The sequence below is a fragment of the Bombus fervidus genome, chromosome 3 (assembly GCF_041682495.2).
Source record: "Bombus fervidus isolate BK054 chromosome 3, iyBomFerv1, whole genome shotgun sequence".
In the NCBI taxonomy this organism is placed as follows: Eukaryota; Metazoa; Arthropoda; class Insecta; order Hymenoptera; family Apidae; genus Bombus; species Bombus fervidus.
The window spans coordinates 12,135,452-12,147,642 of NC_091519.1; the positions used below are offsets into that span (position 1 = coordinate 12,135,452).

A 12,191-nucleotide genomic window follows, 5' to 3' on the forward strand; every position below is an offset into this window, starting at 1 on the left:
CAAATTTGCAATTTTACAATATTTAGGAATTTTATATTTAGAAAATTTTGTATACGATGAACGAATTGTTGAGTGGTTTGTCTATTTGTGACAATTCTTAGGTTTAATCGCCGTGGGACTTTCTTATCCGCCGATCTGTCAAAAAATGTAAATGTAAGACTGTGATTGAAGTTTAAGGTTTCTAACATACGGTAATGCAATCGGAGCAAGTTATCCGATTAAGTCGGAATATTAGGCGGATGTAGGACGAAAGCTTTTAAGTGATACTGGGAATATACTATTTATTTTTTAAATGCCATTATGGCTTTGCGTAAAGTAAAAGGAAACTTTGAACGTATGTTCGATAAAAATTTGACCGATTTAGTACGTGGAATTAGGAACAATAAAGAAAATGAGGTAAATGTGTAATTATGTTTGGCATATTACTCTCAAATATTTATTACAGACATAACCTTAGTCGAATTATTAATACATATTTTCATTTAAATATGTATCATATTGTTGTAGGCAAAATATATTGCACAATGTATAGAAGAAATTAAACAAGAATTGCGACAAGATAATGTAGCAGTCAAAGCAAATGCTGTGGCAAAGCTAACATATGTAAGTTTCAGATGTATATAATTTGTCACTAGATACATTTTTAACATCGTTAATATAATATGTTTTAATTTGTTTAGCTTCAAATGTTAGGGTATGATATTAGCTGGGCTGGTTTCAACATAATCGAGGTGATGTCATCTGCAAAATTTACATATAAACGAATTGGATATTTGGCGGCAAGTCAAAGTTTTCATGCAGATACAGAAGTATGACATTATTCGAAAATTGAGATAAAATTTAAGTTTTTAAGAAATCTGATAAACATTTGACATACTCTGCTAAATCAGACAAATATTTTATTTTGCAAATTCATTTTTTTTTAGTAATTTTTTGTGAACAGATATGATAAAATATGCATTTGAAAAATTTTCATGATGTATGTTTATTAAATTAATATTGTATTATATTTTGATCAATATTATATTACAATGGATATTTAGTTATTTAGATATATGAAGGTGACACTGCATGAATATCTATAATTTATATTATATGTAAGTAAACAGTAATTATTTCGTAAGTTCTGTTATGACATACAAAGAAGATTTGTCAGGTTTCTAAAGATTCTGAATTAGTATAGAATAATTAAATCAATTTTGACAAATACAAAGTGTTGATTCATTGCAGCTGTTGATGTTAACTACCAATATGATTCGCAAAGATTTAAATAGTCAAAACCAGTATGATGCTGGTTTAGCTCTGAGTGGTCTGTCTTGCTTCATAAGTTCAGATCTTGCACGTGATTTAGTTAATGATATAATGACATTATTAACATCTACAAAGCCGTATCTACGCAAGAAAGCTGTACTAATGATGTACAAAGTCTTCTTACGATTTCCAGAGGCCTTGCGGCCTGCATTTCCTAGATTGAAAGAAAAGTTGGAAGATCCTGATAGTGGTGTACAAAGTGCTGCTGTTAATGTAGTTTGTGAATTGGCAAGAAAAAATCCAAAAAACTATCTAAGTTTAGCACCTGTTTTTTTCAAACTTATGACTACATCCACCAACAATTGGATGCTGATAAAAATTATTAAATTGGTAAGTGAATATTAGCTTTTAGTCTTATATCAACAAAGTGAAACAGATTAATGAAGATATAGGCTCATTGTTATAATTAATGAATATTTGTATCCATACATATATATGTATACACATACGTTGAACATGAGCCAAATAATATTGGTCTTGTTTCACATGCTCAGTTCTCCACTATAACACTGATTGAGCCGAAAATGGGTCGGCGACTTACTCAACCACTAATTGACCTGATTTCAAGGTTTTCATATTAGTTGATCATCTTTTTGTTACCAAAATATAGTAAATTATAGACATTAGCTGTAGTATGCATTAGTAGCTTGTATTTATTTCTAATATGTATCTACGAATGATTACATTACATGTTGTAAAGTGTAAACTATGTTTAGCAATATTCATATGTTAAATATCATCATATTTCTTAGATTGCAATTATATTTCCAGTTTGGCGCATTGACACCTCTAGAACCTAGGCTTGGCAAAAAATTAATAGAACCCCTTACAAATTTGATACACAGGTATTTCATGTATTTTTGTCTAAATGTAAACCAATATATTGGATTTGCAGGTTTGTTCACTGCTTGTGGAATAGTTTAATATTTTACTGCTCCTAACATGGAAAATTTATTTACATATTTATTTTCTTTTAACTTTTTGTATTCATATTTCTTTGTCATTAAATAAATCCTAAATGATAAATTATGTAATTTATTGTATTTTGCAATTTAATTTTTCAAATGATTAATTAGTTAAATAATTATTATAATCGTGTAATGTTATACTAATTGTATGATATTACTGGTTTTTAGTACATCTGCAATGTCCCTACTATATGAATGTATAAATACAGTAATAGCTGTATTAATTTCAATTTCATCTGGTATGCCAAATCATTCTGATTCGATACAGTTATGTGTTCAAAAATTGAGGATATTGATAGAAGATTCTGATCAAAATTTAAAATATTTGGGACTGTTAGCAATGTCAAAAATTTTAAAAACTCATCCAAAAAGTGTACAAGCTCACAAAGATCTTATAATGCAATGCTTGGATGATAAAGATGAAAGTATAAGATTGCGTGCCTTGGATTTATTATATGGAATGGTTTCAAAAAAGAATTTAATGGAGATAGTTAAAAAGTTAATGGTTCATATGGATAAAGCTGAAGGCACTGCTTACAGAGATGAATTACTTTCAAAAATTATTCAGATATGTTCGCAGAATAATTACCAATTTGTTACTTATTTTGAATGGTAAAGTGATCACCAAGTTCATATTTGTTGAAATATATTATATTTTACATTTACATAATATTTATCCACATTTATAGGTACATATCTGTATTGGTTGAACTTACAAGAATGGAAGGTACCAAACATGGACCATTAGTAGCAACTCAATTACTCGATGTAGCAATTCGTGTCCAAGCTATACGAAAATATGCAGTTCAACAATGTGCCTTATTGCTAGAAAATTCATACCTTTTAACAGGTCAACCAAGAGCAACAATGTCTGAAGTTTTATACGCTGCTGCATGGATTTGTGGAGAATTTTCTAGGTATTCTATAATATAGTTTCTGATTTGTATTACTTTTCTGCTTAAAATGTAATTGATAATATATTACATTAACAGTGAACTAGAGGATCCTATAGTAACATTACAATCAATGTTACGATCACAAGCTTCCAGTTTACCAGGCCATATTCAAGCCGTTTATGTTCATAATATTTTAAAACTTGCAACAGCAACATTATGTGAAGCTGTAAAAGATGGAGATACAGAGACTATGGAACAGGTAAAATAATCTACAAATACCAAAATTATTATTTATGTAATTATTAATGTATTGTATTAAATGATGTTCATTTCAGAATTATACATAAATTTTGTTGTATTTTATAGATTTTTGCACTGAAAGATAAAATAGCTGCATTTGTATGCAGCGGGGATTTAGAAGTTCAAGAAAGGTCTAGTTCTGTATTGGTTTTACTTGAATGTTTAAAAGAAAGTCCTGGTTTGGCAGAAGAATTAATGGAAGCATTTGAAGGAGAGCTTAATCCTGTTGCGCCAAAAGCACAAAGAAAGGTAATTATTATTTATATGTTTTCATATAATTTTATTAGTCAAGATTTTCTTCATTTGTTTCAAAAAACACATTCTATAAAATCATATCATTGTTATTAATTTTCAGTGTATTGATTTTTTATATTTTTTTCACACATTTTATATATTGAATGTAATGTTCAAATTAATATTAGAAAATCTTTCTTTTTTTTATTGTTGGCAAAAATAAACTATAGAATAATAATAATTATTATTATTTATGTACATTATCTTACTTTGTTTAGGTGCCAATTCCTGAGGATCTGGATTTAGATTCATGGATCAATGATCCACCATCGGAAAGTTCAGATTCAGAAGATCAAGATATGAATGACATTTTCGTTAAGACAGAGAAAATGAACGATTCCTATCCTAAGCGAGAATTTAATGAACCGTCAGCAGAGGAACTTCAAAAACGACGTGAAGCTAGAAAATTAGAACAACAAAACAATCCACATTATTTAAAAGGCACATTCAAGAATTCCACATCATATCATAACTCATCAAATATTTATGAGGAGTTTGAAAACATTCCTGTGACGGAATTAGATATTCCAGTTTCTTTAAAAATTACGAATAATCATAAAAGATACAAAGTACATGGCAAGAAGAAGAAGAAGACTAAGAAAAGTATGTTTAAATCTTGCATGTATATGCATACATGATAATTATATTAACTTAAACTGTAAACATTACAATCTTTAGGTAAAAAGACTACTTCAGAAGATGAACAGGATGATATTTATCCTATTCAAGTGGTGAATACTGGGATTGGTGAATTACCACCAGGTGCAGAATTAAGTGATAGCGATGACTATGACCATGTGGATATAAATGACCCACACAGAGCCTTAAATATTGATTTGGATCTACCTTTGAGGGATGATGAAAGATTACCCGTATCAGAACATAGAGTCAATGAAAATAATTTAATTCAAGAAACTACTGAATCTAAAGGAAAGAAAAAGGAAAAAGTAATATGTTTCTTCTTTTGTTTAAAAAGTTATAATATATTAAATATAAATTCTATTTTTAATAAAGAAGTTATTAGTTCAAAATTAAATATAGTTTTATTATATTTTATTCATTAGGGGCATAAAAAATCAAAGAAGAAAGTTAAAGAAGTCAAAGGAAAACGTTATGACAATCAACTACAACTTACTGATATGTGGTTAGAAAATAATACTTCCACAGAAAATATTCAGCCATCTGTTGCTAATGAGTATACGGAGGTTTTCAGTGAAAAGGAATCAGAATGGAAAGATGCTAAACGCAAGAAGTCAAAAAGTCAAGAAAAGCATAAAAAAACGGACGAGGACTCGAAGCATAGAAAATCAAAAAGATCGAAAATTAAAAAAGAGTCTTTAAAAAAGTCTTCAGATTATGAAGAAACTGCTGGAATCTCGACACCGTCTAAAGAAATATTACCAGATTTAAGATACAATTTTTCAAATTCTGAAGATAATACAATTTTAGAACCAGTTACTTCGTACGAAGAATTAGCTAAAAATAAAGTGCTATCTATAGCATACGAATTGAAACAAGTTCCTCACGAGTCAAATAAATTAGTTGCGTCAATACTCATTACGAATAATTGTCAGAAGCTTGTAAAGGAATTAGTTTTTGATGTTCCAGATACATCGTCATTGAGATTAATGAGAAATGTAAGTTAATATGTACAATGAAGAAACAAAGCAAAAACTGTATAATTTTACAACTGAGTATATTATTTCTTACTTTGATAATTGCTATTTCTTACGTTATGTACGATATTTAACTTGCGTGGCAACAAAATAAAGAATTAATTTTAATAAATATGCTATTCTTTCAGATTGGAGATGAATTTGGTATAAAACTGCCATTCCAACTGTCTCCACAAACCAGTAAAGAAACGCAGTTTACTATTTTAATCTCAGATGTAACATTTGCTCAGAGGTTGAGAGGCACGCTTACATATATGTTAGAAAGCAAAGAAAGTACATTGCAAGAGAAACTTGACTTTACTATGCATTTAACTTGCAGTAAGTTCATGGTCGGCCATCTTTCACATAAGGATATATTAACAGAATTACTTAAAAGTGGTCAACTTGTATACAAAGTTAGGAAAGAAATTGTCCTTTCTCAAGATTTTGATGTTATTTTAAATTTAATTTGTTGTAAATGTAACCTTACACTCGTGGAACAAATCAATGATACTGCATCTTTATATGGACACTCTTTGAAAGGACATCATGTGTGCCTTTTATTAAAGTATAACGTAAGACAACTATATTTTACTTCTTAACATTAATAGTGATTTTAATAAAATAGTAAATGTAACAAAAATACAATTTTCTCTTATAGAAGTCATCAGGCAATTTGGTAATTGAAGGTAAAGGTGACAACAACACGTTATTGTCAGGAATTGGAGAAGAAATTTTAAGGATTCTAACATAATATTGAAATAAACTGAAGTGTCCGTATTTTATGAGTCCTATTCTCATTCATTGCAGCCGTGTTCATTGCGTAACTCAATAGTAAAATGAACATTCTATATTATATATATAAAATAATGGCTATAGAAATCGTATCCGCAAACTTATCAAATATTTTCAGAAAAAGATCTTAACTAAACTTTACATCTAATTTAGGTAAACAAATTTCTAACATATGCATGTAAACATACACATGTATGTGTATAAATAGACACATGTATAATTATCTATATGTGTATGTAAGATAAAGTTTTAAGAAGAGGGAAGAGAAATTTATTATCAGAAATTGAAGACATCAGAAAGGAAGTAGTTTATTTTATTTGCATGCAATTTCAGTTTATGAACTCAAGTGCAATAATAAGATAGTAGATTATAAAACTAAATATTTATTTTAATAAACTTTATCATTTAACTTCAAATAGAAGTTCCAAATCGAGAAGTTTCTGTGTAATTCACTATATGTAAATATTACATATTAATAACAATTTTCTTAAAAATTAGTCATGTTTCATATTAATATAAATAAAACATGTTTGTATAGCTCAGAATATTGAAATACTAAACTATTTTGCCAAAGTGAAGGAGAAGTATAATAAACTTTTTATGTGAAATATTATTTGTAAGAGTATTCATCTGTAAAGTAATCCAAAATATCTTAATAAATTACAAATATTGTATATTAAAAATTAACTACTTATACACTGATATCTTCAATTTTGTGTTTATTGAAGGATTAATATCATAATTACATTGTTGAGCTACTGATTAAACTGTAAAATACATCATGGATACTCGCGACTTGTGTGAATGTACATCGATGTTTCTCAGCGGAGTGTATACTTTCTTCATGTAATGACTTTGTAATATCAATAATTTAATACACATAAGGTTTTATGATAAGCATATAAATATGCAATATAGTAACACATGGAACACCAAATGTAAATAGCCAATACTTGTATGCTATAAACAATATCTTTATTTTAAATATCTTCCAAAAATTAATCTCATTTACGTAAAAGACGTTCTATAAGAAAGTAATTCAATTATACATTACTCCTCTCTATATTAACATTAAACTTATGATTTGAAGTCATAAACAATAAATAAGTGCTGATGAATAATTGAAAAAATATTAACAGCATAAATGCCAGTAAATGATTTATAAAAATTGGAATTAATATCTTAGCCTTTAGACAGATTTAAATCGCGAGGAATAGAAATATTGTGTATCAATAATATGAATATTGAACTTCTTGCTTTAAATACTTTTTCTTTAAATGTACATTTTTTAACTTTTACTTTTTTTATTGCTATTTTTGAAAACAAATTTTCATGTTCTGTTGTAATAACATTTACTGTGCCAAAAAAAGATTAATCAATAACAACTTCGTCCTTCAAACATATAATAGTGTGAAAATATATTTAAGCCAAATAACTTTTTGTTTCCTTTTTGCATTTATATATAATACTAAATATACTATTAGTTTATGAAGATTATTGACATCATGTTTTACATCGATTGTAGTTTATGTATACTGATGTTTATAAAAAAAATATTCGTTTTTACGAATAATAATGATCTGTTAAATTTATCCATAAAAATTGTCTTACTCTTTGTACTTGATATATATAAAAATATAGATTTTATCTTTGAAAATATGTTTTATGTAGAAACTTTTTTCTTATTAAAAGAGATATAAAAATCATACTTTTTATATAAATTATATTTACTTATAATTCAATTTTTTGTGGGAGGTAAATGTTTAAATTTATAAGTGAGCATTAATTTTGTTTTAAACATTGCTCGGTTTTTTTTTGAATGAAATTGGATTTAATGATATTTTTTTTTATTTACTTATAATTCTCAATGGGAATTGATTGTAAAATTCATCCAAATTAAAAAAAAAGAAAAAAAATGATATTTTTCGTGATACATGTAGTATCATAAAATTCCCTAGATTTGCAATTTTGTTACATGAAATATATTCAACTAATGAAATGTATTCAGTATGATATGCTATGATATATTCAGTTGATTCAATTTATATAGTAATAAAAGTTTAGATTATTATATAATAATATTATAAAATAAATATTTTTAAGATTCGATGGATGAGTTACATTCATATGAAAGGTTGGTATAACATGCTTTGACATTAGTTTAATATGGCGGTATTTTTTAGTGTTAGTGCATGAGAAGAGTATCGCGTTCTTTAATATTTTCGTGTTATTAGTTGAAATTCTGTTGCCAATGAATTATGGAGGCTGGTGCGAGTACCGGTACTCGTACAACGCGATTTATGATGGAGGGTGTCGGAGCCCGAGTTATCCGTGGACCCGAATGGAAGTGGGGTAAACAGGTTAGTAAAGAGGTTAACTGGTTTTAATATAATTTTTAATTAAGATATTATATTACATCTGTGAAGAATGCTATTTTAAAGACAGGATTCACATTTTTCTATTTATATTTTCACATAACATAGGATATATATTTTATTTTTTTATAATATTGCATGTCCGTTAAGGTTATTGCATCATACTTAATATTCGTTTAATTTATTGTTGGAAAACTTTTATGTATATTTATTATGTTCTATGTATAGTTTATTAATATAGTTTTAGTAATTTACTTTATTAAAACATTTTGTATAATTATGTTATATATGTATATAAGATCACAAATTTAGTTCTTATGTTTTGATTTACTTTGTTTTGTATACATTATTGTTTTTTGTCGTAATTAATTTTCATGCACTTTAAACGATAAGTACTATTTTTAATTTGTCTTGTTTTTGTTTTAATAATCTTGAAAATTTTGTATTTCATTCTTTTTTGAGATATAAATAGACTATTACTATTGAGTTTCTTCTATGTTAATGTGTTTATGGTCATAAATATGTTTTAAGTATAATTTTTCAATATGACAGGATGGAGGAGAAGGTCATGTAGGAACTGTTAGAAATTTTGAATCTCCAGAAGAAGTAGTTGTTGTTTGGGATAATGGTACAGCAGCTAATTATCGTTGTTCTGGTGCATTTGATCTTCGAATTTTGGATTCAGCTCCGACTGGTATAAAACATGATGGAACAATGTGTGATACATGCAGACAACAACCAATTTTTGGAATTCGTTGGAAATGTGCAGAATGTGGGAATTATGATCTTTGTTCTATTTGTTATCACGGAGACAAGCATCACTTAAGACATAGATTTTATCGTATAGCAACACCTGGAAGTGAAAGAGTATTATTGGAGCCACGACGTAAAAGCAAAAAGGTATTAATTATCCTTAAATGTTATATTAGTATCACCATCATTATAATAGTAATATAACTTATCTTTTTATATATGATGTTAGATTGCAATTCGTGGTATATTTCCTGGTGCCAGAGTTGTAAGAGGTGTTGATTGGCAGTGGGAAGATCAAGATGGTGGAAATGGTCGAAGAGGTAAAGTTAATGAAATTCAAGATTGGTCTGCAGCTAGTCCACGTTCAGCAGCCTATGTTATATGGGATAATGGTGCCAAAAATTTGTATCGTGTTGGTTTTGAAGGAATGGTTAGTTTAAAAGATAAATTATTAAGTACTATCATAAATCAGACATAGCTATGTGAATTACGAGAGTAAGTATATATATTTAAAGAATAATATGGACAATCAGTGATTGTTAATGTTTCAGGCGGATTTAAAAGTTGTTAATGATGCTAAAGGCCAAACAGTTTACAGATATCATTTACCACTATTAGGTGAACAGGGTCCAGGTCGCACTGGCGCCAATGGATTACAAATTGGAGATCAGGTTATTGAACATCAAGATTATTATAAAACAATATAATAAAATTTCTAAAAATAAAAGTAATAAATAAAACTCTTTGTTTTGTAGGTTAATGTTGATTTGGAATTAGAAATCGTACAATCGTTACAACACGGGCATGGTGGTTGGACGGATGGTATGTTTGAGTGTCTTGGTACTACAGGGACTGTTGTTGGTATTGATGAAGATCACGATATTGTTGTGTCCTACCCAAGTGGTAATCGATGGACCTTCAACCCTGCTGTATTGACAAAAGTACAAATACCAGTCCCTGTTACTAGTTCAAGTTCTGACAACCAAACATTTGCGGTCGGTGATTTGGTACAAATATGTAACGATATAGAAAAAATACAACGATTTCAACGAGGTCATGGTGAATGGGCTGAAGCAATGGCACCGGTACATTATATAAAATTCTCTAGAATATAGATTTTGCAAAAATACAAATTAATTTTAAATACATGTATAATATTTATGTTTTTATAGACTATGGGAAAGATTGGTAGAGTTTTGCAAATTTATCACGATGGGGATTTAAAAGTAGAAGTTTGTAGTACATCTTGGACATATAATCCTCAAGCAGTTACCAAAGTTGCAAGTAGTGATGGTAGTGGGGGAAATAGCAGTGGGGGTATGTTTAAAATGTGTTTAATTTATTTGTACCATTTCCTAAAATTTGGAAGAGAAATTAACATTTTTTAACTTTTTCAGAACGTCTATCAGCGTTGTTAAAAAAATTGTTTGAAACGCATGTTTCGAGCGATGTTAATGAAGAGTTAGTAAAAACTGCTGCGAATGGTGATGTAGTTAAATGCGAAGAATGTTTAAATAGACCTGAAGCCGATGTGAATGGCGTATTTTCGGGTCATACTGCTTTACAAGCGGCAAGTCAAAATGGTCACCTAGAAGTCATTAAACTTCTCCTCCGTTATAAAGGAGATGCTGAAATTGAGGTAAGGAGAGAACTAAGGTTTTTTAATTTATTATTATTTTAAGAATAATCTATGCAATATATATATATGTCGGAGATGAAAGGACAACGGGACCCTCGTTGGAATCACTCGGAAAAGCCCGAATGCTGTAGCGATTATGAAATAATCCAAACTTATTCGAAACTTGAGACAATGAGCTTGGGTTCGAGGCGACGACCGGTCGCCGAGCCTAGCTACGGTCACGGGATGAACGTTCCACCTAACGGAGACATGGAATTGCATAGCCCAACGGGTCCCGTTGTCCTTTCATCTCCGACATATATATATGTATTACCATTGGAAAGTTATGTATTTAAGAATACTTAATTATTAGGTATATTGAAAGTAAACGATTTATGATACATTTAGGATAAAGATGGAGATAGAGCTGTACATCACGCAGCATTCGGAGATGAACCGTGCGTAGTGGCATTATTAGCTAGTGCTGGAGCTGATTTGAATGCTAGAAATAAAAGACGCCAAACTGCCCTCCATATTGCGGTTAATAAAGGACATGCCGGTGTAGTGCGCACGTTATTAGAGTTGGGATGCCACCCAAGTTTGCAGGTAAGTAATATGAATTTTTACATGAATATTCTTTGCAATATGTGTATTTTTACACACCTTTCATTACATATATTTGTTCCTATATACCTTTTGTTATGTACATAAGTTTAGTATAGGACTTTTAAATTTCTTTACAAAACTTTAATTGATTTAAAAGTAAAAATATTACTTGCACTATGATATATTACTAAATCTATTGTTTCTTGTGTAATAATTTCGGTAAAATAAAGAAAATTAAAAATACAATATATTGATATTTTAATTCAATATATACACTTTTCTTATTATTAATATATATAGAGTGATTATTGAAGATATGTTGTATTTCTAGAGTAGGATATACATAATATAGATATTGGGCAGTTATTCTTAATAATCACTCTTTATGATAGATTTGCACAGTATTTTTATTTCGATGCTATTACATTTGAATAAATTGCAATCTTAAAAGTTTACTTATTATTTGATTTCTAATTTTTTTTATTAAATTTCGTTACAATATGGTATATACATTATATCTATAAAATTCTAATAAAAAAAGAGAATTGTAATTTTAGAAATATTTTAAGATGAATTATTTACGATTACGTTACTTCTCAGTGATTTATGACAATATGGAT

At 28.6% G+C, this 12,191-nt stretch overlaps 2 protein-coding genes across 5 annotated transcripts in view; both read left to right on the plus strand.

Moving 5' to 3' along the window:
* The first annotated feature begins 66 nt into the window (after window positions 1-66).
* On the plus strand, window positions 67-7,204 carry Garnet (adaptor-related protein complex 3, delta 1 subunit-like garnet). The gene is made up of 14 exons (XM_072022770.1): window positions 67-396; window positions 508-603; window positions 681-809; window positions 1,231-1,641; window positions 2,083-2,156; window positions 2,448-2,891; window positions 2,969-3,196; window positions 3,272-3,434; window positions 3,542-3,724; window positions 3,988-4,372; window positions 4,448-4,716; window positions 4,834-5,406; window positions 5,574-5,999; window positions 6,086-7,204. Exons 1-14 carry the CDS (start codon window positions 301-303, stop codon window positions 6,176-6,178), a joined length of 3,570 nt encoding a protein of 1,189 aa, XP_071878871.1. The 5' UTR covers window positions 67-300; the 3' UTR covers window positions 6,179-7,204.
* A 1,161-nt stretch (window positions 7,205-8,365) lies between these two features.
* The window catches only part of LOC139998493 (E3 ubiquitin-protein ligase MIB1-like), a 442,477-nt gene continuing 438,651 nt past the window's right edge, over window positions 8,366-12,191 (plus strand). For all 4 annotated transcript variants that reach the window (XM_072023073.1, XM_072023071.1, XM_072023072.1 and 1 more), the window contains exons 1-8: window positions 8,366-8,579; window positions 9,147-9,494; window positions 9,577-9,777; window positions 9,899-10,018; window positions 10,103-10,432; window positions 10,520-10,664; window positions 10,745-10,986; window positions 11,374-11,571. In XM_072023073.1, coding sequence (XP_071879174.1) covers window positions 8,478-8,579; window positions 9,147-9,494; window positions 9,577-9,777; window positions 9,899-10,018; window positions 10,103-10,432; window positions 10,520-10,664; window positions 10,745-10,986; window positions 11,374-11,571 — 1,686 coding nt within the window. In that variant the 5' untranslated portion in view covers window positions 8,366-8,477. The remainder of the gene's footprint in view (window positions 8,580-9,146; window positions 9,495-9,576; window positions 9,778-9,898; window positions 10,019-10,102; window positions 10,433-10,519; window positions 10,665-10,744; window positions 10,987-11,373; window positions 11,572-12,191) is intronic.